Here is a 26,114-nt window from a genome sequence, read left to right on the forward strand (position 1 = left end):
TTTACTGAAAGTTGATAACTTAAAGAGCCTCCAGCATGTTTTATTTTATTATTTTAAGCACACCACTAATTCAACATTACTCACTTCTACCTATTTCCCCTCCACACACAGTTTCAGTCCCTCTCTCAACTATATTTGATCATTAAAGTCATGAAACATAAAAAAAAACCCACAAAAAAAACAGGGTGCACAATTAACTAATTTAAATCAAAACTGCAAAATGGTGTGATTATTAAATTGCAAAATGTTCACAATATCACTCAAATGAATCATGATTCATACGAACACCATTTTAGAAGGTTCGTTGAGTTTGGTTCTGGTGCAGTACACTTGAAAAAGTGTATTGTGAAGTGCCTAAGTGCCCCAGGTTGACTGTACTCGTACATTTGTGTAATTTAACATGTTTGGCCATTACAATACCAATCGTATGTAACACAACGACACTGGGGCATAAAACAGAAAGAGATGACAGAATTTCACCAGCTTTGAAATGAAGAGCATTAATTAAAACTACAATCAATTACACTAATATTTATGTTAATGTTAATAAATGAATGTGATTTGTATGTTTATGTTAATGAGCGGGTGAATGTCATTTGCATGTTTTTGTTAATGAGCGGGTGAATGTTATTTGTATGTTTATGTTAATGAGCGGGTGAATGTCATTTGCTCGCTCATTAACATAAACATACAAATCACATTCACCCGCTCAGGATCTACTGACGTACATGTGTACTGTCCTACCAATCATAACTCAGAGTTTAACATAAAAATACAAATGATTACATATTCCCATTTATTAACCTTAACATAAATGTGAACGATTGGTGCGGAACTATGGGGTTTCATGACACTTGAATGAGCGGTTCAATGTGATTTGGTTGTTTATGTTTATTGTCTCACCTGTTGTGCTTTGGTGAGCTCCTCCTTCAGTTTCTCATAGCCCTTCTCTCTGACTTCCATTACTGATGGACTTCTGAGACGTGACAGACTGTCAGTGCTCACGCTCAGAACATCATTTGCATCACATGACAGGACACCACCGTTCACCCCGTCCACACTAACCGCAGGATCATGTCCACTGTCAACACAAACATGTGATGTCAATTCCATCATACTTACTAGGACGCAAATCACAGAAACACTATCCATCCATTTTTACTGTGAGTTTGTTAACCAAGCAAAGATCTTTCATTAGTGAATCAACATCACGGAATTTGATTAAAATGCAAAAGCGTTTGTTTATACAGAGCAAGAGTGTAGGTTTGGTTTGAAAGTTGAAAGCGACATCTTGCACTGAGGCAGGAGACAACCCAGAGATTATGATTTTACAAACAAACCAGCAATCATATTCCAAATGTTGGTATTGGTGTAGAGACGTCCGTCAGGTCATTTAGGGGCAATTCCATAAAAATATCAACCATACGTTTCTAACATTTAAAGTTTTGTCGATAATACATTATGAACTAGCATAAAGTAACAATGAAAAGTAGCGTCTTTATAAATTAGCATTAACCAATATTAATAAATGCTGTTGTTCATTGTTAGTTCGTGAGAACTAATGCATCAACTGATGTAAAGATGAAAGTGTTGTCACAAACCTGCTGTTGTGTGTGTCGTCTGAGGTCAGATGTCGTGGGGTGGAGTACACCGGCTGTGTGGGCAGCTGGTCAGCTGTCAGAGCGTTGGAGGTCAGGGAGTGTGTGCGATACAGTGCGCTGGGTGGAGCGTTGTGCTTCGGTAGAGTCAGCTCAGAAATGCCATGAAGATCTGGAGTTGTGGGTGATGCCAGATTCACCTCATGAAAACCTTCGAGCGGTTCACTGGCCATCGCTGCTAAATATATTCATATATCTATCTGTGAAAAGGTAACGAAAACATACAGTTAAATAGAAACAACACAGGCTAATGTATATGACTGTATCATTATGTTAGGATTAAGGATGTGCAAAACGACATAATTTCCAGTCGGTGGGTTGTCTAAACAATTAGTCCACTAGTTGGCCTTAAGAAAGGCTGTTCCCACCAGACACCAATCACCAATCAATAATACTTTTCTTAAGGGGTGTGCACACAAGACACACTTGAGAGAAGCGTTTATTGCTAAAAACAACACAAGTTCTCATGTGAACACATGTGCCGCTGTGAACAAGCTTCTCTCGTAGTGCTCATGAATGCATACATTAAGATTTTCACTAATATTGCATTGTTTTAGAAGACTTGGATTATGACAAACAAGTCACACAAACTACTTTTGGGTCCTTTTTAAGGTTTAAAGTGAGTCACTATTAACTGCCATTATATTGAAAAGATGGATTCACTAAAACATCTCCTTTGTTTTGCGGTGAAATATCATCTTCAAACTATCATACCATTCTGATGACATGATGTTTAAAGCTTGAGAACATATATCAGCACTGAATGAAGCTCCAACGTCATAAACAGTGTTTGATTCACCTGACAAAGAAAAACATCACAAATTAATGAAAAACTAAGCTCTAACATATTGCAAGCAGTAGTGGAGCGGATTGTAAATGAACACAGAGAGTAAAGAGCAAAACTAAACAAAAGTCTAACAAACTTCATATCACAGAGCTTTGCAAATGCATGTTCATGCATGCTGTAAGTTAATACATTTTGATCACACTTGCATAAAATTAGAAATGCATAAATCATGATAAAAGACAACAAGCAGTGCAGGTTACTCAGAATTCAAATTTTATGCATTTAGAAATGCTTCCAAAAGATAATAGATGAAGAGTATCTCTTGGAGGAGATGTGATTGAGAACGACAGTTCCACAAACTGGCCTGAAACTATCGCAGCCCTGCCTGATTTGACAGTGAATTACACACCTATCTGTGCAGATAGCAGACCAAAAACAGAGCTTTCCTGAAATGCTAGGAGAGTGCTTATTTACTCACCATTGCCACCTTAACAGCTCTGTGTAAAACTGTACCACTGAATTGACACCACAGACACAGTTCATCTTAAAAAAACCTGCTACTGGCAATTCTTACATAACCAAAATTGCAAATACATCATGTGGCACAGTATCAGTATTGATGCATGTGTAATAAGCAAGCATTGTCTTACATTGGCGGCCAAAAAATTTGGAATAATGTACAGATTTTGCTGTTTTGGAAATTGGTACTTTAATTCACCAACGTGGCATTCAGCTGATCACAAGGTATAGTCAGGACATTACTGATGTAAAAAACAGCACCATCACTATTTGAAAAAAGTCATTTATGATCAAATCTAGACAGCAGCCATCACTCCAACACCTTATCCTTGAGTAATCATGATAAATTGATCATTTGGAACAGAAAATCACTTGCCATTATATTAAACACAGTTGAAAGTTATTTGGTTCATTAAATGAAGCTTAACATCGTGTTTGTGTTTGTTTTTGAGTTGCCACAGTATGCAATAGACTGGCATGTCTTAAGGTCAATATTAGGTCAAAAATGGCACAAAAGAAACAGCTTTCTCTAGAAACTCGTCAGTCAGTCGTTGTTTTGAGGAATGAAGGCTATACAATACTTGAAATGGCCAAAAAACTGAAGATTTCATACAAAGGTGTACACTACAGTCTTCAAAGACAAAGGACAACTGGCTCTAACAAGGACAGAAAGAGATGTGGAAGACCAGATGTACAACTAAACAAGAGGATAAGTACATCAGAGTCTCTAGTTTGAGAAATAGACACCTCACATGTCCTCAGCTGACAGCTTCATTGAATTCTACCCGCTCAACACCAGTTTCATGTACAACAGTAAAGAGAAGACTCAGGGGTGCAGGCCTTATGGGAAGAATTGCAAAGAAAAAGGCACTTTTGAAACAGAAAAACAAAAAGAAAAGGAAACAGACATTGGACAACAGATAATTGGAAAAGTGTTATGGATCTTAACCCCACTGAGTTTTTGTGGGATCAGCTAGACTGTAAGGTGCGTGAGAAGTGCCTGACAAGACAGTCACATCTATGGCAAGTGCTACAGGAAGTGTGGGGTGAAATGTCACCTGAGTATCTGGACAAACTGACAGCTAGAATAACAAGGATCTGCAAAGCTGTCATTGCTGCACGTGGAGGATATTTTGATGAGAACTCTTTGAAGTAGTTTAAGAAGTTCTGAACATTTTTTTCAAATTGTAATAGTAATTTTTCATGTTATTAATGTCCTGACTATACATTGTGATCAGTTGAATGACACTTTGGTGAATAAAAGTACCATTTTCTTTCCATAAGAGCAAAATCTGTACATTATTCCAAATAATGATTTCAAGAAAAGCGGTATAAAAAAACGTAAGTACAATTGCTTATATTACCAATAGGTGGCAAAAACCAAATTTTATATGGTGCGTTCAGGGTGTGATGAAAATGACACAGTTTCATGTCAATACACCAAAGGGTTGCCGAGATACAGCCTCAGAATTTGTTGATGCGTTAATTGAGAACCGTTTGGTCTATCAAAAATATTTTATGCAAATCGGACTTATGGCCTAGGAGGTGTTAAAGGAGAAAATTCAAAATGGCAGAAAATCTAGTGGGTGGAGTTTTGAAATTATGCAATTCATTGGGACTCAACGTGAGCCAAAGAATCAGAAAAAAAATCATTTTGTTTCTAGGCCTTACGGCCCAAAAGGTATAGGCTGAAACATGTGTGCAACTTTGAACAGTTGGTGGCGCTAAAGGGTTTGAGTTAGAGACCACAAATTTGGTTTACTTACATTTGAGAGTGTCCTCTATCAGTGTGCCAAATTTAACTTTCCTATGTACTGTTCTATGGCCTGCCATAGACATCAAGATTAGAAGAAGAAGAATAAAAATAACACTAAAAGATACAATACAGTAGGTGCTTTCGAACTATTGTGCTTGGCCCCTAATAACATACACTGCATGCCAGGCTTTATCACATTAACACAACCAGTTATCACACGAATGTATCAATGATGATATGTCCAGACACAGCACACATATGCAGAAACACACATGTATATTTTACTCATGTTCTGCTTTCGGGTCAAACTACTCGTGCTTGTGAACTCAGTAATAAACTCAACAGATATCTGAGAGGCTCATAAAATATTGAGTCCAGGCAGCGTGCGACTCAAACCTGCCCAGTCGTTTACTTTCACCGGTGGAAAATAACCCTTACAAAATTCGTTATTGAGTTTTGCGATCTGTTGCAAGTTATTGGCAGAAATTTGCAGCACTTCAGCAGTAGTGATAAACCTGCAGCTAACTTTAGACAACAATGGACACTGTGCCAATACTGCCAAACACTTCTATGGCAAACCTGTGGCACAAACCTAATTTGCATGTGAAAATAATGATTGGCAAATGTGCAGCATGTTTGCCAGAACTCTAGATTAGTAGAAGCTAGCAGAGTGCATTATAACCTCTTAAATGGATTAATGTTTTGCTAGCTGGATGTTCTGCTGGACTCATAAACGAATCGAAACAAGTCTTACTGGGACGAGAACACACCCCAGCACATCAATCTGTTGTCGTCACTGGCTGTCTATTATTGTGTACACTAGAGGTCGACCAATTGTGGATTTTGCCAATACTGATAACTAAGCTGGTGGGAAAAGCCAATAACCAGTTTATCCTTAGTCTTTCTGACAGGCACAGTAATTAATTCAACAGCAGTCTCATATGAATTAGGCTTAATCCCAGATGCAGTTTATTGTACAACCAAAATCCCAATAATAATCAGAAATTATCCCAATAACAGTTAAAAAAGGCTTTTAAAAAATCCTCCTGAGAGTGAAATATGTGCTGATTAGATCACTATATTGTGTACATAAACGCTCTGTAATTCCTACAGCAAAACTGACCTTAAACTCACTTGTTCATCTAGAATAACTGGAGTCATATGAACACAATCACTAACATTTAACATCATGTGCTGAACTACACAATACAGGAGTTTATCACTGGGACACAGACAGACAATATGCCTAATCTCTTGTCTAAACTAGCCTATAGCTAATGTCACAAGACGCTTGCTCACATACAGCGGTTTTCGATAATTTAAAGGCATTTTACTGTTTAGAGGTCATGTGTGAACAGGACCCCTTGTTGAAATGCCCATAAATCATCTCAGACAATTTCCCATCATATGGAGTTGTAACATTGCTGGAAAAATTAATACAGAATTGATGCTATGAACAAAGCCGTAAGAGTAACGGTTTGAGTGTGTATGAGGTCATGATGCTCTGAGATCAGAAGTCTGCTGTCAAAGACCTCGTTTCCACCTGGAATTAAGATGCGTTTTGGGTTATCCAAACACTTGTGGTCAGCCCTGAATACAGGTCTAAATGGGGCCTAAAACATTTTGCGATTGGATCACTAAAACCCACATATGAATGTGGACAAAAACACATGTGACCACATCGCATTTGAGGTGTAAACACTAATCCGTCCTGTGAAGCACCACCCCTCATCTGTCAGTCAACCGCTGTTAAAACAAGAGGTTTTAGCCTAAGGTTAAACTTTGCAGGTTAGGTTTGCAGCTTTAAAAGGAAATAACCATCCGATTGGAACATTTAAAAAAAGCAGATACATACATAAAAAAATAAAAAATAAAAAAAACGGATCTTCAGTGTCTCTGATATCAACACAGATGAGAAGTACGAACAGCTGATAATGGATAATTCTGCTTGACATGTTGAGTTTGTGCTTAGATTAAATTTCATCTGCATCTGGTAGAAACAGTGCACATTTTTTCTGCGCTTTCTTTGTCTTTTCTGACTTTGTTGTGCTTTAATATCATGCAGTAACACACTGACATAGTGATTGATGTATGTTGTCATGAAAAAGAGACCCTAGTTCAGCAAAGAGCCATTTTTTTGTGTCTCACACTTTGATCTCCACATGAAAATCACTGCAGAGAACATCTTGTTTTGATTGTAGCGCTGGCAGCACCCATGTACTGATTCATTTTTGGAATTGTCTGGTTATCACTGGCTCTCGAAAGTTCAGCGGCAACGGGTTGAAATAGTTTTTTACTTTGGGTCATAACCGGGTCTAAGGGGAGGTCATTCCCCCCTAGATTTTCTTTGTACTCCACTGAAACTTCTGACACACCCCCGGACCAATGCTAAAACATGATCAAGGGGGACCAACCCAAGCGAAATTATCAAGGAGGAGCACCTCCCGGTCTGACAAAGAGATAAACAGTTACCCACCCTTAAGATTAAAATACCCCCCAAAGATCACATCCTAGAACCGCCCCTGCTTTGGGTGCAAGGGCCAGTGCTGAAGCTAATGCTTCAAGACTTGTGTCTCTGCAGAACAAAAATGGGTGCTTTCCAATCAGTGGCCATTTTCAAACCAGGATGGGCGTTTTTCAACTACTACATTGAGATTCCCAACTTTCATTGGATAGTTTACTGATGCTTATCCTGGTTTATTAACGGCCACTGATTATTACATTGAGATTCCCAACTTTCATTGGATAGTTTAGAAATGCCCATCCTGGATTGAAGACAGATTGGGAAGCGCCCATTATTATTCCCCAAAGGCCTATACTTCGATGCTTCACTCCATAGAGTTCATGTATTTGGCAACGCTGACTAGAGTCATGTGGAAGTCCTTTTAGAGATGTTCTTGTGACGAAATAACTATCCTCCTTTGGGGCAGCTATTTAAAGGTAACCTCCGCCAAATGACATCAGATTTAATGGCATTTTGGTGCTGATGTGTGAATGGTAGCAATACGGATAAAAGACAAAGTCGTTGAATGTCTACCTAAAGATATTTAAGCAATATCAAATTCACATTTATGCTGGAGTTCTGAAAATCGGCACAGCTGTGATTGGCATCATAACGGTTGTCTTAACATAGTGTCCAATACTATCTGGTGCCACAGTAGCTGTAAAACTGTACTACCAGTGAGTCTGTCTGTCCAGGTCTGCATGTCATTTAATTTCCCTCACCTATCGACAACAGTACACACTGACTCAATATCACAACAGCACAATCAGCGGTTTATTTTGACTTCTACATTCATCTCCTTCAGGACTGATCTATAAAGTCTTATCAGTGCCACTCCTGCTCACATAACATAACACACCTGTATTATCTCATTATAACTAGATGTAACAGGATTTACTGCATTTCACAATTTTATTAGCACCATATCCTTAAAGTCAACATGAAGTAAAAATGAACTCTATTTACTCTATTAATACATGTTTCTGGTCTTATTGTGAATGCATCATCAGTGCATGTTATTCCAATGAAAAAAATAAATGTGTCTTTATAATCTTTCATAAAATGGTAATAACTTGCTCCATCTCTGAAACAGCTTTCCTTTTCGACTGATGTCATCAAACCCTCTTTATTTTTCAACCACCTGTCAATCAGTTCCTGATGGATCAAGTCCTGTCCTACATTTTTCTCATTGACTATCCTGTTTCAATCCGAAATACGTCACATTACAAAGAAAAATTAGCTGTGATCTAGGGCTGGGCGATATGGCCAAAAATATTATCATTTTTTTTTTTTTTTTCATATCGATTGATATTGATATTTATCACAATATACATTTCATACCATTAATGGAGGAGGAAATACATTCCACATGTTTTTTAGCTTTAAAGTATACTCAGTTTAGGTTTTAATCAAACATAAGGTCTCGGGTTGATTCATTTTAGCCAATTTCATCATCTTCAGCAGACTTTTGTCTCCACTGAAGACTTTCTTGTGATGCTCCATATTCCAGCTCAGTAGGTGGTGGGAATGCATTATAAGATGGACTGTCAACCGCCAATAAACATCACAAGAAGACGAAGAGTGCCTGTAATAGTGCTATGGACCATGAAAAAATGTTTAAATAATACATTAAAAAAAAAGTAATGGTGTTGATGTTGTAGTTGCTGTTGTGCTCAGTCAATAGCTGTTCATTACACAACTATTTCATATTAGCTGGATAGCTAGCTAGCGGCTACCTAGCCTCATTACCGGTTTATATGACATACTATTTGTAGCTACTAGCCAGCTAATTCTTCCTAACTGGCTAATTTAATGGCTGTGATTCAGTTAGTTGTGTGTAAAACTTAGCGGAACTGATTGCGTTTTTAGCGAGACGTACCTGATCTGATCATGACGTACACTACCGTTCAAAAGTTTAGGGTCACTTACTCATTCTTTATTTTATTTTTATTTTTTTAACATTTTAGAATAATAGTAAAGTCATCACAACTATGGAATAATAGAAATGGAAATATGGGAATTATGTTGTGACTAAACAAAATCCAAAATAAATCAAAACTGTGTTATATTTTAGCATCTTCAAAGTAGTCACCCTTTGCCTAGAATTTGCAGACATGTACTCTTGACATTTTCTCAACCAACTTCTTGAGGTATCACCCTGGGATGCTTTTTAAACAGTATTGAAGGAGTTCCCGTCTATATGCTGGGCACTTAGTGGCTGCTTTAATTATTCGGTCCAAGTCATCCATTTCAAAATCTTTTTCTTTTTTTAAATAAAATTTATTTTTGTAATTAAATAAATTAATATGTTGGCACAATTATATTTTTGCCTACAAAACTAATTTCAAACATTTAAGCATATGCCTTCAGATCAAAAGGTTTTTGTAATGAAGGAAGGAGGTCATGAGAGCGGAATCTAAGTGCGGCAAACTTTAATAAATAAACAAAGTACAAAATAATGGGGTAAACACAGGAACAAAGAAAACATCCACGAGGAGAGAACACAGGAACAAAGGAAACATCAACGATTGGAACTGGTCAATAAACAGGAGGTCAAAACCCATATACATATAACAACTGACAAAGGTTACATAGACATCAGGGCAATATATATACAAGAATAAACAAGGTAAATGATACACAGGTGAGAACAATAGGGAACAGCTGGAAGTGATCAGGGCAGGGGATTATGGGAAGTGTAGTCCAGGGGAAACAGATGACAGGGCACAACACAAGGCAAACAACAGTGAATCGTGACATAGCCCCCCTTCTAATGGGCGGCTCCTGACGCCCAAGGAAGGCTGGTAAGGGAGGCAGGGCCAAGATCAATCTGGAGACCAAAGAGACCAGTGCGGACCAGGTGAAGGGCCGGAAGACCAGGGAGACCAGAGCAGATCGGGCAGATGGCCGAGAAATCAAGGAGACCAGACAGATCAGGCGGACAGCCGAGAGACCCAGAAGACCAGAGTAGATCAGGCGGACGGCCATGAGACCAGGGAGACCAGAGCAGATCAGGTGGGTGGCTAGGAGACTCAGAAGATCAGAGCAGATCAGGTGGATGGCCAGAAGACCCAGGAGACCAGAGTATATCAAACGGATGGCCAGGAGACCCAGAAGACCACCTCAGGGTAGAGACTGGAGCCGTGGAAGACTCTGAGGGCGGAGCCGTGGTAGGCGGAGCCGTAGGAGGCTCAAGGGGCGAAGCCGAGGCAGGGGGAGCCGCGGATGTCTCGAGGGGCGAAGCTGTGGAAGGCGGAGCCGTAGGAGGCCCGAGGGGCGAAGCCGTGGAAGGCAGAGCCATGGGAGGCTCGAGGCTAAGAGTCCAGGATGACTGGGAAATGACCTCAGTGGTCGTGAACATGAGCTGAGACTTGGAAATGACCTCCGTGGTCGTGTACATGGGCAGAGACTCGGAGACAACCTCTGTGGTCATGAACATAGGCTGAGACTTGGAAACGGAAGTCTTTCTTCTCCTCCTCCGGGAGGCCGACGTAGGTAATGCTGGCTCTGGGATGGACGAGGCTGGCAACGCTGGCTCTGGGACGGACGTTGGATGAGGCTGACAATGCTGGCTCTGGGACGGACGAAGCTTCCAGCTCGTTGGCTGTGGTGGGCGTGGGCGTTGGCTCGTTGGCCGTGGCAGGCGTGGGCGTTTGCTCGTTGGCCGTGGCAGGTGTGGGCTCTGACAGTTTGTGGGGAAGGGTCTTCGTGGCCCTACGCACCGATATCAGTGGTGAATAATTCAACTTGGAGATAAGGGCCATGAAGGGCTTCGAGACAGGGGCCGCGGAATTCTTGAAGCAATGAGTCACAGAAGGCTGGACTGCGACATGGCATGGAGCTGACTCAGATGTGTATGTGACATGGCATGGAGTAGGCTGAGGTTTGGCTGTGACATGGTATGGAGCAGGCTGAGGCGTGGCTGTGACATGGCATGGAGCAGGCTGAGGCGTGGCTGTGACATGGCATGGAGCAGGCTGAGGCGTGGCTGTGACATGGCATGGAGCAGGCTGAGGCGTGGCAGTGACATGGCATGGAGCAGGCTGAGGCGTGGCTGTGACATGGCATGGAGCAGGCTGAGGCGTGGCTGTGACATGGCATGGAGCAGGCTTAGGCGTGGCTGTGACATGGCATGGAGCAGGCTGAGGCGTGGCTGTGACATGGCATGGAGCAGGCTGAGGCGTGGCTGTGACATGGTATGGAGCAGACTCAGGCGTGGCTGTGACATGGTATGGAGCAGACTCAGGCGTGGAAGACTCGGAAACCGGAACCGGGTTTGAGAGAGGAGGATCCTCTGAAGCGAGTGTCCTTAAGATTAGCCTTATATATTCCTCCCACGTGTAGTCTCCAGTCTCTGGCAGTTCCCTCCACCGGCGTGTTGGGAGTCCGATTCTGTAAATGGATTTCAGGGTTTCATCATCAAATCCTGTGTGGGCGGCAATGGTGGAGAAGAAATGAGAGTACTCCCTTATAGATAAGTCCTCCTGGCTCAGTTGCGTGAAGTATGCCGCTAGATCCATTTTTTGCGGTAAGTTGTTCTGTAATGAAGGAAGGAGGTCACGAGAGCGGAATCTAAGTACGGCAAACTTTAATAATAAATACATAAACAAAGTACAAAATAACGGGGTAAACACAGGAACAAAGGAAACATCAATGATTGGAACTGGTCAATAAACAGGAGGTCAAAACACATAACAACTGACAAAGGTTACATAGACATCAGGGCAATATATATACAAGAATAAACGAGGTAAATGACACACAGGTGAGAACAATAGGGAACAGCTGGAAGTGATCATGGCAGGGGATTATGGGAAGTGTAGTCCAGGGGGAACAGATGACAGGGCAAAACACAAGACAAACAACAGTGAATCGTGACAGTTTTTAAGATCATGAGAAACATTTCAGGCAAGTGACCCCAAACTTTTGAATGGTAGTGTAGATGTAGAACATAGGCTCAATACTGAAAATTACTCAAAAGTTTATCATCGTTGTTGAGGATTTATTTTTTTCGATAAATATCGATAACATTTTATCAGCCAGGCCTACTGTGAACTGCTATTTTTTGTTGACTTCCTCCATGGAACACAACAGGAAAAGTTCAGGAGAATGTTTGTGCTGTTGTCTTCCGTACAATGAATGTGAATGAGGACTGGGGCTGTCAAGCTCCAGCAAAACAAAAAAATAACACTATTAAAGTATCATAAAACTAGTTCATACAGCTCATGTGCTTTTTAAGTTGAAACCATTTGATAACTTTGTATGAGGAACACCATATATAATTCACAGAAAATCTTAAAAATGTTGCTTGACAGCTGTGGTCACCATTCACTTTCAGTGTAAAAGAGCAGCTTGGACACTCTGCTATGAATAATGGTAGCTCAACTGATAGAGCGTTGCACTTGAGCTGTAAAGGATCGGGGTATGAGTCCTGAAGGCAAATGTAAGAGACATGCAAGTCAAAACGTGAGCCAAATGTGTAATAAAAGCACCATAAAATGACATTTGCTTTTCCTATCGGTTAGGTTTAGGTTTAAGGTTTAGGGTAGGGAGGTCAGTTTTGTTTATTTAAAACTCAATAGAGAATTAACCTTAAAAAAACTCATTTTGGGAGAACATTTCACTCACATTTAGCGCCACACAGTGGACATTTCACCTCTCAACTGCCTCGATGCGTGTAATGAACAGTGTAATATTTTGTAAAAATGTCATCTCAGTCACGTTATTTTCATGAGATCTGGTTGAAATAACTACTTTTGTCTGCCACAGAAGAAAGAAATTCATACAGGTTTTGACTGACATGGATGTTTAACTATTTATTTGACTGACAGTATATTACCCTGACACTTGACTCATCAGGTCAGTTTAATAGTTTATTATCGTTTTTTGTCACTTTCACAATATGCACTCACTTGTTAATTTGAGAGCATTTTCCATTAATTTAGCAGAATGTCTGAATGTTTCTATCAATGCATTGAGGAGTTATTCTTGGCTGATGAAAACACATCTGACAGGTTACTTTGACTATATAAAATTATGAAGCAAGCTGAATTAGGCTTCTGTAGGTGATGCAATAGCTGGCATTTCAACAGGCAACAATGAGTGTCACCATGAGACAGATCAGGTGTCAGTCTGACCCGAATGTTTTCTCCCGTCACAGGCTGATCACTAAGCAGAGCTCATTTATTTAAGACAGCATGCAATGAGGGCCTGGACCCATCAACCTCATCAACTCCCTTGAGGACAGTGCAATACAGTACAATACAGTACAGTATAGTATAGTATTGTATAGTATAGTACAGTATAGTGTAGTACATACATTACAGATGGACACAGAGGCAGATTTTCATCAAGCAAGATACATTATAACTGCTAATAATACTGAAGTCATTACACATAAGCCTGAACATTTCAATGAATACTGTTACAAACTTGTTATTATCATGAATATTTATATGCATGCTATATTTATATACACATATATGTGAATGCATGTCTGAAAACAAGATGTCATGTTATTATATTTACCCTATCAACACACTCCATCTATTGGAGCAGTGCTGGTTTGATACTATAGAAACGCCTTGTGAATAATTAATCAACGCCTCATTAACATAATGTCATAATACACTGAAATTCGTGTTAATGCGATAAATAAAAGCAATAATTGTTGTTTTAAGCTCAAGATGGCTGTCTAATGTAAAGCATACTCACATGTCCATTAGTGATTGTGTGTCTGTCATATATCCCGCTAATCCACAAAAGAAATACACAAATATAATCAATATTAATGCTTTAACGCATGTATGAATACAGTTTTCGATTCCCCTCTCATACTGCATGTGTTTCTGATGATGAACTAGTCTTCGGTTAGCGACAGTAACCAGGGCCGGACAAAGACACAACACCGCCGCCGGTTGCCATCATCCTGTTTCATGATTGTGCTGCTGAAAATCCCATTCCTACTATTGCGAATGTATAGCTCATGAATATTAAGTAGGTTATGTTGATATTTTCAGAAGACAAGACTATAGCAGGATTCGTTGATTCGTCAGACGTCTAAGTGCCCGCCTATCAACGTCTGTCTGTCAGCCAATCAAATAGGCCTGACGCGCAAACATGACGTTCCATAATTAATATTCATAGGCACAGCCTTTACTATAGTAGGATTTGTAACGTCTCGTACTGTATCAGTAGACTTTATCCTGTCAGATAAGGTCAGACCGATTCACGCAAGCGCTTTTATTATATATAAAAATAAAGCACTTTGGAGTTGGATCATACCACAAACAGTTGAATTACTCAAGAAAATAATTATCGTGAACTGCAGCGGCGCGCAGCGAGCAATATATTTTATTACAGTAATTTTCATGTAAAAAAATAATTCTACTTTATATTTTTTATACACACTTTATACTTTTAAAGAAACTGATTACATTTTGAAACACACTTATTAACTTACACTCATAAAATATTTTGAAATGACAGTAATCAAGGCAATCTTTATTTATAAAGCACAAATAAAAACAACAGAGGTTTATCCAAAGTGCTGTACAATCCCATAAAAACATACAAATATAATGAAAGAAAAACGGTAAGTGGATTTAAAGGTCTTGACCATGGCCGGATTAAAGGAATATTTCACCCAAAAATGAAATTCTCTCATTTACTCATCCTCATGCCATCTAAGATGTGTATGACGTTCTTTCTTCTGCAGAACACAAATGAAGATTTTTAGAAGAATATCTCTGCTCTGTAGGTTCATACAATGCAAAATGTTGAAGCTCCAAAAAGCACATAATTGCAGCATAAAAGTAATCCATCAGACTCCAGTTATTTAATCCATGTCTTCTGAAGTGATCCAGTTGGTTTTGGGTGAGAACAGACCAAAATATAACTCCTTTTTGACATCTTGGCATCGCAGTCTCTAGGCACAATCATGATTTGAAGCTCAATTACACTTCCTACTGCTTCTCCAGTTAAATGAAATGAAACTGAAATCATTATTTTTGGTCGTACTGAATGTAGTACAATTTTAAATGTTAGTTTAGGGCCATGGGCTAGTATTGTGCAACAAAAAGTGAAAAACTTGGGTGTAGTCTTCGACTCATCCATGACGTTTGATAGACAGATCAAAGCTGTTGTGCAAAGATGTTTTTTTTTTTTTTTTCATCTGAGAGCCATTAAAAAGCTCAAATTGATGCTTTCAGTAGGTGACCTCGAGAAGTTTATTCATGCTCTTATAATTTCACACTTGGACTATTGTAATGTCCTTTATTTTGGGCCGGGTCAAGCATCTGTTTCTCGGCTTCAACTTGTGCAGAATGCCCCTTTTAACATTGACATACAGTCCCTGGGCCGAATGTTGTGGCTGATGTCTATAAGCAGAGAAACTTTTGTAGCTCTGAGAATCCTACACAGACGTACCAGAATGCCTTACGATGCCCTGATGCATGAGGCTGAGATACTTGGAGTAGATAAGTGCAGGATATGTCCCATCTGTTACATATGCTTACAGAGGTAAAAGCTGTAGATGGGCTGCCAGGGTCAGGGAATTATTGTGAGAAGACTCACCTGGTTCCGGGATGTGCTGTAGGGAAGGTGTCCAGTGAAGAACTATCAGTTCTGCTCCATTCTCACTGTCGCTGAGACGAAGGTGCAGCTGTTAGAGCAATCTTCTATATGCAGCATTTAAGTTTGGAGGATGCAGAGCAGAGCTCCCTTTTTTAAACTTACCCATGAAGATATGCTTGATAAACAATGTCAGGATCTGGTGATCAACAGAGTGAAGTTCTTTGTGGATAGTGACAACTAATCTTTAATAAGACAAAGAGGTTATGAGTCTAAAGAGACTGTACAAACACTTAAGTGGGGTAAAGTTACAACCCAGCTGGGCATACTTTGTGGTGTTTTAAAGAAACCAGTAACCAAGAAATATACATACCAATATGTTGTACCTAAAGCAAATACAGATCCTGAGGACAGTCCAGTTGTAGATTGTAAAGGTGAGATTGGTGACTGAGCGGGTTGAGGCACCTGTGCTTCAGGACATTTCAAACTATCAATCTAACCCACCAGCATGATTGAATAAATAGAATAAATCAGAATCAGAATCAGCTTTATTGCCAAGCATGCTTACACATACAAGGAATTTATCTTGGTGACAGGAGCTTCCAGTACACAACAATACAAAAACAATACAAAAACAGCAGCAAGACATAGATAATAATAAAAAATAAAAAATAGTTATACACATACGTACATACACACACATACATACACACATACACATGGGTAGTGCAAATCTAATACAATCTGTTATGTACAGTGCAAATGTTTGTTTTTTTCCCAGAGGAATGAAATGGCAGAAGAGGTTGGATGTGTTGGATAAATATAAGAAAGACTAAGCTGTGTATTGCACATTAATTATTTCTCAAAGGGGCAGTTTTAACTGTTCATGAGATGGATAGTCTGAGGGAAAAAACTGTTCCTGTGCCTGACGGTTCTGGTTCTCAGAGCTCTGAAGCGTCGGCCAGAAGGCAACAGTTCAAAAAGGTAGTGGGCAGGGTGAGTGGGGTCCAGAGTGATTTTTCCAGCCTTTTTCCACACTCTGGAAGTGTATAGTTCTTGAAGGGGGGGGGGGGCAACCGATAATCCTCTCAGCAGTCCGATCTGTCCTTTGTAGTCTTCTGATGTCTGATTTCGTAGCTGAACCAAACCAGACAGTTATTGAAGTGCAGAGGACTGACTCAATGACTGCTGAATAGAACTGTATCAGCAGCGCCTGTGGCAGGTTGAATTTCCTCAGCTGGCAAAGGAAGTACAACCTCTGCTGGGCCTTTTTCACAATGGAGTCAATGTGGGTCTCCCACTTCAGGTCCTGTGAGATGGTAGTGCCCAGGAACCTGAATGACTCCACTGCTGCCACAGTGCTGTTTAGAATGGTGAGGGGGGTCAGTGTTGGGGTGTTCCTCCTAAAGTCCACAATCATCTCCACCGTTTTGAGCGTGTTCAGCTCAAGGTTGTTTTGACTGCACCAGACAGCCAGCTGTTCAACCTCCCTTCTGTATGCAGACTCATCGTCATCTTGGATGAGGCCAATGACAGTGGTGTCATCTGCAAACTTCAGGAGCTTGACAGAGGAGTCCTTGGCGATGCAGTCGTTGGTGTAGAGGGAGAAGAGTAGTGGAGAGCACACATCCATGGGGGGCACCAGTGCTGATTGTTCAGGTGCTGGAAGTGAGTTTCCCCTGTCTCACAAGCTGCTGCCTGTCTGTCAGGAAGCTGGTAATCCACTGACAGATAGACGTGGGAACAGAGATTTTTAAATGATAAAAATAAATGATTATTCATTTGCAGTTTATTTATTGGTGCTTTTTCCAGCACTGTCAATTTTCTACTACAGTGTCACTGTCCATTTCCTGTATGCCTAAAGCACTTAACTGACAACACTGATGGAGCCTCATGGGACTTCAACATGTCTTTGTGCTGCTGCTGCGCCGCGTTGTGACGCATGTTGCCTTTAAAATGGAGTGAGGGTTGAATGTAAAATGAGGAACTCGCAATTTAGAGATTTATTTGATCAAGTTTATATAATGCTTTGTAAATGTAGCTGATTCTGTCTTAATTAAACAGATTTGGATTTTAGAAAGATTCAGAAAAATACCTGACAATTCATGCAGTACCATGAACGAGAAGATGTCAGTGGTATGAAAACTGTCTGTTTTCAAATCTATGTATATCGTGAAACTGCTACATCCCTATCAGTAGTGCCTCCGAGGCTGGCCCCCATCCACCATGATCCTTATCATTGCTTAAATTTAGCATAGAATAATATTTTTAATGTCTTAATATTTTATCATTAAAAAAAAAAAAAAAACAGAATTCAACAGCAAGAAGCATTTGTTTATTTACAATTTTTCATTTTAAACTCCGCCCCACTTGTCTCACATATGCTTGTTGTTGTGCCCATTTGAATCATCAGCAGTGTTCGTAAAAGGAGCATTATGCATACAAAGGAGAAATACAAATGCGTTGTGATCAGTGTAGACTAATGTGAACAGAGCTAGATCCAAGATACACCTCAAAATGTTGTAAAGACTCACTGAATTTATGATTGCCACAAAAGCACCATCACACTCAGGGGTTTAAACAAACTTCTGGGTGGCACATAGGATGTCTGTAAGAGGTGAAACTGTAACAGAGACATTTTTACAGAAACTTATCCGGCCATCCCCAGAAAACGACGAAGCTCACGCTTGGTAGTTGGAGCTGGAAAATCCCTTATAGCTTGAACTTTAGCATCCACAGTGAACAGAACACTGGCCCACCAGCTTACCCAAGTATGTAATAGTACATTTTGCTTGAGGTGTACAGTATTTCCAACATCTATGTCATGCATCAGTACTTTACTTCTAGAGGGGGTATCAGAAAACAAGTGGGGGCCCTGCTGAAAAGACCAGCTTAACCAGCATGCAATTCCCATACTGGTCTAGGCTGGTATATGCTGGTTAGTCCTGGTTTGGTGCTGGTCTAGCTGGTTTACCAGCATAGCCATGCTTTTCACAAACTAAACCTTGCTGGTGAAGCTTATTTTTCCCACAATATGTTTATCGTCATTTTCTTGTTTTATAACATCACATAAAAGAAACATACAGTAACAATACAACATTTTAGGAACTGAAACAAGTACATTACACAAATACACATATCCCCATACACGCACTCAACTTGCATTGATAACAAAAAATAAAATAAACAATTCCCTACATTATTTACAATTTCTTTTCAGGTAAAGCCTACATTTCCTACATTTCATGTATGGTTCCCAGAGCTGAACAAAGTCTTCCCGCTTGCCCTTAGCAATGGAAGTTAGTCTTTCCAGACCTATACAGTCCGATAGCTCCCTTATTCACATTTTCAAAGATGGAGTGTCCATACTCTTCCAACATAGTGCAATAGCTCTCCTGGCTTGAAGGAGTCCAAAGTCCAGAAGTTTAGTCTGTTTTGATGTTTGTATAAAGTCCATCAGATATATTTCAAGAACACAAAGTTTAACATTCAAAGGGACTTTGGTGTTAAACATATCCGACAGACATTTAATAACCTCCCTCCAGAGGTTTTGGATCTTTGGACATTCCCAAAGACAGTGATATAGGGTACCTTTCTCATCTAAACATTTAGTACACACATCTGGAATATTAGCAGACATATGTATGTTCTCATTAACCAATTATATTGGAGTAATTTAAACCTTGTATTTATTGTCTGTGTTTGCGCTTTTAGATGAGCATCATTCCAATCTGCCTCGCCAATGTCTTCTTGTATATCCATTTTCAAAGTATTTAATTTGCCTAGTGTTGATACAGTATTATAGTTAACCATTATGCTATAATATATAGATACGTGTCCTTTCCCTTCTAAATTCCCAAGTGTTATTTCCTCTAATTTTGATAAAGGTGACATGTAGCTTTTAAACTTTAAATATTTAAAGAAATATTTTTTATTTCATTAGATATCTCTGGCATAATTGATCAAAAGAAAGTAAAACTCCATCTTCATAAAGATCCATCATTTTCCGAATACCTTTTATATTTCATGACTTAAATCCTTCATCTTTCTTACCAGGTGTAAACTGTTCATTACCCCAAATAGGAGTAAACTGAGACAGTTCAGGCATATCACCTACATGTTTGTGTGCAGCATGCCATACTGAGATTGTGTTTTTAAGAAAAGGATTTATTGTGGCTGGAGCTTGTTCTATTGAATAACACTCCTTTGGAACAGCTGTGGATTAATCTGTTCATTCTTCGTGCTTATTCCTCCTGCTGGCTGTAGTTTGCTTTGTTGAGTTTTTTTTTTACGGGACACTGGAATGATCACGTCATCCGCTGAACTCATAACAGCCGGCTCACTGAACATTCGTTTGTCTGTCCGAGGAATCTGAACGGTTTTATATCAGCTGAGACAGCTCAACCTTTGAGACAGTTCTGTGAATGAATCTACACATTCTTTGTGTTCATTCTTCCTATTTGCTGGGCTTATTTTACAAAGTATTTTCTGTTATGTAATTTTGCCTCACAAATTTGTGAGGCAAAATTGTGCAATCCGATGGCAAAGTTGTCGTGGGGGCTCGTGGGCGTTCACGGACCTTTTGAGTTTAGAGGGATTGTTGCCGGTTGGCGCTGTCGTGCGTGCGGTTAATGCACACATTTTTCTTTTTTCTGTTTGTTTTGTTCGGGGGGAAGTTCGGGGTTTGATTGTTTCACTAATGGGGAATGTGGTCTGTATAATTTTGTTTTTCACACACAATTTATTTTTTCTACTATATCAAAATGTCAAATGTTAATATGAGTGTACTATCTCTCTCCACATGGAATGTGAATGGGTTGGGGCACCCCATAAAAAGAAGGAAGGTTATTACTTTTCTTAAATGTAAGAAATATGATATAGTGTTTCTTCAAGAAACACATCTCTCCCCGCAGGAAGCTGAAAAGGTATGGGAAGATATGGGGTGGACATGTTTTCTTTAGTGCTGGCTCAAGTAAGAGCAAGGGAGTCATTATACTGATTAATAAACATCTAATATTCAAATGTCTCAAACAGACTAAAGATAAATTAGGAAGCGTCATTATTGTGTTAGCTGAAATTCAAGGGCAAAGGTTGATTTTGGCTAATATTTACGCATCTAACGCTGATGATCAGGGCTTTTTTATAGATCTTGAAGGAATGTTACAAACCGCTGGCACCCCTCATGATATAATATTGGGAGGAGACTTCAATCTTTTGATGGACTCAGTCCTTGATCACATAGTGAAGCAAAAGTGTGTAAACCCCCTAGAGCAACATTGACGCTTTACAGGATGTGTAAAAATCTTGGTCTTATGGATATTTGGAGACTTTTGAACCCATCTGGTAGGGACTATACATTTTTTTCATCAGTCCATAAGATTTATTCTAGAATAGATTTTTTTTTATATCCAAATCCCTCATTTCATCTGTTGTTGATTGCTCAATTGGAAATTTCTTAGTCTCAGATCATGCCCAGGTGAGTTTAGAGATGTTGCCACATACAGAGAAAAAGAAATCATATAGTTGGCGCCTTAATGTGTCCCTTTTGCAAAATCCTGATTTCCAACAAATGCTAAAGACTGAAATTAATGTTTATATGGAGACCAACTGGTCCTCAGTATCCTCTGTGGGCGTGGCTTGGGAGGCACTTAAGGCGGTTCTTAGGGGTCGGATCATACAGTATGCCTCATTCACCAAAAAATCCAAAGCACAAGAACTTGTGGAGTTGGAAGGAAATATTAAAAGTGCCGAGGCAGTGCTGAAGCGCCGTATGTCAGCTGATGGCCTCAGAGAATTGACTAGATTGAAATACAGATATAATGCTATTTTGTTGCGGAAAGTGGAGTTTTGGTTATTCAGGGCAAGACAGTCATACTTTGAGTTGGGTAACAAAGCAGGGAAGCTTTTGGCTAGATATATAAAGCAGAGAGAGTCTCTTTCTATCATTCCCTCAGTGAAATCTGCTGGTGGTGAAATTTTTTACCTCAGCCATTGATATTAATAATGCCTTTAAAGAATTCTATATTGATTTTTATAGTTCCACATCTTCGTCTACTGATGAAATATTAGAAACCTTGTGGAACCATTAGAACTTCCTAAACTGACGATTGAGCAAAAAAACTCTCTTGATTCTGAGATAACCTTGGAGGAGCTTGATGAGGTAATAAAGTCCCTACCTACTGGCAAGGCTCTGGGGCCAGATGGTTTTGCCGCTGAATGTTTTAGATCCTATGCTACAGAACTGGCTCCAATTTTGTTAGAAGTTTATACTGAATCATTAAAGAATGGAAAGCTTCCTCCAACCATGACACAAGCCCAGATCAGTCTGATTCTTAAAAAGGACAAAGATCCAAGCGAGTGTAAAAGTTACCATCCAATCTCCCTGATCCAACTAGATGTAAAAATATTGGCAAAAATTTTGGCTAACCGATTAAGTAAAGCTATGACATCTCTTATACATATAGATCAGGTGGGATTTGTTCGGGGCCACAGCTCTTCTGATAACATCAGGCATCTCATCAATATTATGTGGTCAGTGGCGAATGATCAGACTCCGGTCGCTGCCATCTCACTTGATGCCAAAAAGGTGTTTGATATGGTAGAATGGGATTATCTTTTTAAGATTTTGGAAATGTATGGGTTCGGGAGTACATTTATTTGGTTGGATTAAGTTACTTTATAAACACCCTGTAGCAGCGGAACAAACAAATGGATTAATTTCAGATTATTTTACTCTGGATAAGGGCACTCGGCAGGGCTGCCCTCTTTCCCCATTATTGTTCTGTCTTGCCCTGGAACCATTAGCAGCCACGATAAGAAAGGAACATGATTTTCCAGGGGTGGAGGCGGGAGGTGTGGCGCATAAGCTTCTGCTTTACGCAGATGATATTTTATTATTTGTCTTTGAACCTACTAGATCTATGCCTTGCCTCCACAGAATTATTAATACCTTTTCCAAGTTCTCAGGATACAAAGTTAATTGGTCTAAATCCGAAGCTTTGTCTCCGACAGCGTACTGTCCAGTAACGGCTTTTCAGCCGGGCACCTTCCAGTGGCCCAAACAGGGCATTAAGTATTTGGGGATTTTATTCCCAGCAAATTTGTCTGATTTATTTAGTGTCAATTTTGACCCTTTAATAAAAAGATTTTCGAGCGATGTGGGCAGGTGGGCTTCATTACATTTATCGATGATTGGAAAGGTTAATGTTTTTAAAATGAATTGTATTCCAAAATTTTACTACCTGCTACAATCTCTCCCTGTAGATGTCCCCCTCTCTTATTTCAAGCAATTCGATAGCATAGCGAAGTCCTTCATTTGGAATGGTAAACGTCCCAGATTGCATTTTAATAAGTTACATAGGCCGATTGACAAAGGTGGGCTAGGCCTACCCAAGATTTTGTTTCATTACTATGCATTCAGTCTCAGACATTTGGCTCATTGGTCACTTCCACCTGAGAAAGCCCCTCCCTGGTTTGTTTTTGAACAGGTAGTTCTTGCCCCTATATCGCCATTACAAAGCATCTCTATCAAACTAATTGGAAAAGTTAAGTTACACTCCATTATTTCGCATTTACACTCGGTATGGACTAGAGTGTCCAGATTGTTTAAATTGGACACTTATTTAAATGTTGCCTCGAGCATATGGCAGAACCCAAGATTATGTATTGGCAAGTCCCCTTTCTACTGGCCGGAGTGGATTGTGAGGGGGGTTGCTACACTCGGTGACCTATATGAAAGTGGAGTGTTGAGATCGTTTGAAAACTTGGTCCAACATTTTGGGATCCCCAGACCTCAGTTTTATAGGTATTTACAATTGCGCCACCTGTTTTGTACTGTTTTTGGGAGTAGCACACACCCCCCTGAGGAGGCAGATGCTTTGGGAGAGGTGATTGCAGCTTTTGGAAAAGGTCATGAGGCATCAGTGTACTACTCCCTGTTAATTCAGAGTATGGGGGATGGAGCTTTAACTTCTATTAAGAAATTATGGGAGAAAGATTTGAATTTGGTATTGGAAGATGGAGTGTGGACTAAGATTCTGAAAAATGTCAAGTCTGCATCTAGAGATGCAAGGGTTCGCCTTATGCAATTTAAGATTTTACAAAGATTTTATTGAACCCCCTCTAGATTATATAGGCTTGGTCTTAAAGACACACCCACCTGCTGGCGATGTCAATTAGAAGATGGAGACACAGCCCATGTTTTTTGGGGATGCGTTAAGATCCAAGATTTTTGGTTAAAGATTCAGAATTATTTGCATGACATTCTGGGCACTCGGATTTTACTTTGCCCTAGACTTTGCATTTTGGGCAATGGGGAAGTTATAAATTCGGGTGACAAATATATAAAAAATTGGGTTCTGACTGGCGTGATGATCGTTAGACAAATTATTTTAAGGGGATGAAAGTCAGACGGAGCGCCGCTATTTCCGGAGTGGTGTGCGGAGATGGGGAGGGTGGCGGCTTATAATAAGATGATAGATGGAAGGCTGGGACTGGAGGACTTATTTTTCAGGAAGTGGGGTAGGTATTTGGCAGTTTTGAAGGACTCTAGGGGAAGGGATGAGGAGGGAGATGTTTAGTTTAACTATGTATATTTATAATATATTTTATTTTATTTTATTTATTTTATTTTTTTTATTGTTTGTGTGTGTGTATTATTTTACGTGACCACAGGGGTGTTCTTTGGGGTAGGGTGGGGTTGGTGTTTGGGGAGGGATGTTAATGAGTGTTATAAGTTAAATGTTGATTCGGTGTGTATATGTTGTGTTTTTCTCTGTTGTGTTTTCTCTTTGAATCAATAAAAAATGTTAATTACAAAAATAGAAAAGGATTTATTGTGCAATTCTTCAATGACTTAATATCCGAGGAGTATAGATACAGATTTAATGGTAGATCTGGAACGGACTCTTGTTCGATGCCTACCCAGGCTGGGGGCGCTGTTGTATGGAAATAATATGACGCTGAGGTCAGTCGGGCAGCCATATAATACCATCTGAGATTGGGAAGTTGAAGCCCTCCCCTCTCTTAAGGCAGATAAAATAGTTTAAGCCGAAGTCTAGCTTCCTGTCATTCCAGATAAACTGACCAAATAATTTGTTACGTTTGTCGTAAAACATGTATGGTAGTGGCAGTGGGAGTGCTTGAAAATAATATAAAAATTTGGGTAGAATAGACATTTTTATTATATTTCTTTGTCCGACCATGGATATAGGCAAATTTGGACCAGCTATTCAATGCTTCAGTTATTCTGTCTACCAGGGGGTCATAATCTGTTGGGATTATTTCACTGAGGTCAGGGGTGATTTTGACACCCAAGTACCTGAATCCTTCAGTAGTTATCATAAACGGAGTATTGACTATGGGACTATGTCTTTCTTCCTTATTAAGAAACATTAATACTGATTTGGAATTATTGATTTTATATCCAGAAAACTCCAAAATTTTCAATTAATCTCATCAAGTTGGGAATATTACATTTTACATTTGTCAGGAAAAATATGATGTCATCTGCATATAAAGAAATACAATGATCTTTCCCTCCAATTGTAATGCCTGATAATCCTGTATGCGTTAGGGATGCACTGATACCACTTTCTCTCTTCCGATTCCGATATCTGAAATCTCAGTATCGGCCGAAACCGATCCGATATCAGTGTTGTTTTTTTCATAATCAGTTTAGAATATCTTTTACCTCATTGTGTGGAACTAATTGGGGGTACTCTGTAATATGTATAGAAACACAAACCTCTAACAGCACATTATTTCAATATAAATATATAGCTTATTAAGAAACACTTCATTATTACCTAGTATACTGAATAATGTAGCAGTAAAATTAACAGTAATTCCAGTCTAAGTCCCTTCTAAGAAAATAAGTCTTTTTTTTGTTTTTTGTTTTTTTGTTGCAAAAATCCTTCAACTTTTATCTGGACTTTAAAGGATTCAGATCTCTTTTTTTGTTCAATTTAGTTGTAAGATATGTTCACTTTTCATTCACAGTAATTTTTTGGAACCCATTAAATTTAAATATTGTTATAATTTGTAAACAAATAATAATAATAATAATAATAATAATAATAAATATAGCTGCAAGCAGCGGTGACAGGTCCATTTCCACTCAGTGGCTTTCGGAAAACAAAGCATGATGCACACAGCAACAACTCAACATTAATGTAAACTTGGACCCTAAACATACAATGTGTAATAGATATATGCCACCATTCCAGTTTGACTACAACTTCATGTAATTTAATCCATTGCCATGACAACACTATAAAAGCTATCAAGCATCCCTTCAAAATTTCCATTAGCAGTGTCTAA

The 26,114-nt window shown here is 39.4% G+C and overlaps 2 protein-coding genes across 7 annotated transcripts in view; one reads left to right on the top strand and one right to left on the bottom strand.

The window, feature by feature from the left end:
* LOC127435339 (rab-3A-interacting protein-like) overlaps positions 1 to 14,146 on the bottom strand; it is a 39,924-nt gene extending 25,778 nt beyond the window's left edge. For 3 of the 6 annotated variants that reach the window (XM_051688761.1, XM_051688758.1, XM_051688756.1), the window contains exons 1-3: positions 13,938 to 14,146; positions 1,602 to 1,858; positions 904 to 1,081 (exon numbers count right to left, since the gene is read on the bottom strand). In XM_051688761.1, the coding sequence (XP_051544721.1) occupies positions 904 to 1,081; positions 1,602 to 1,831 (408 nt within the window). In that variant the 5' untranslated portion in view covers positions 1,832 to 1,858; positions 13,938 to 14,146. Of the gene's footprint in view, positions 1 to 903; positions 1,082 to 1,601; positions 1,859 to 2,372; positions 2,437 to 13,937 lie in introns of those variants that run through there. The other 3 variants (XM_051688760.1, XM_051688759.1, XM_051688757.1) reach the window with 2 other exon arrangements.
* LOC127435309 (ubiquitin carboxyl-terminal hydrolase 15-like) overlaps positions 1 to 26,114 on the top strand; it is a 277,517-nt gene that overhangs the window by 249,248 nt on the left and 2,155 nt on the right. The window lies entirely within an intron of this gene.

Source organism: Myxocyprinus asiaticus, chromosome 45 (genome assembly GCF_019703515.2).
Source record: "Myxocyprinus asiaticus isolate MX2 ecotype Aquarium Trade chromosome 45, UBuf_Myxa_2, whole genome shotgun sequence".
Taxonomy (NCBI): domain Eukaryota; kingdom Metazoa; phylum Chordata; class Actinopteri; order Cypriniformes; family Catostomidae; genus Myxocyprinus; species Myxocyprinus asiaticus.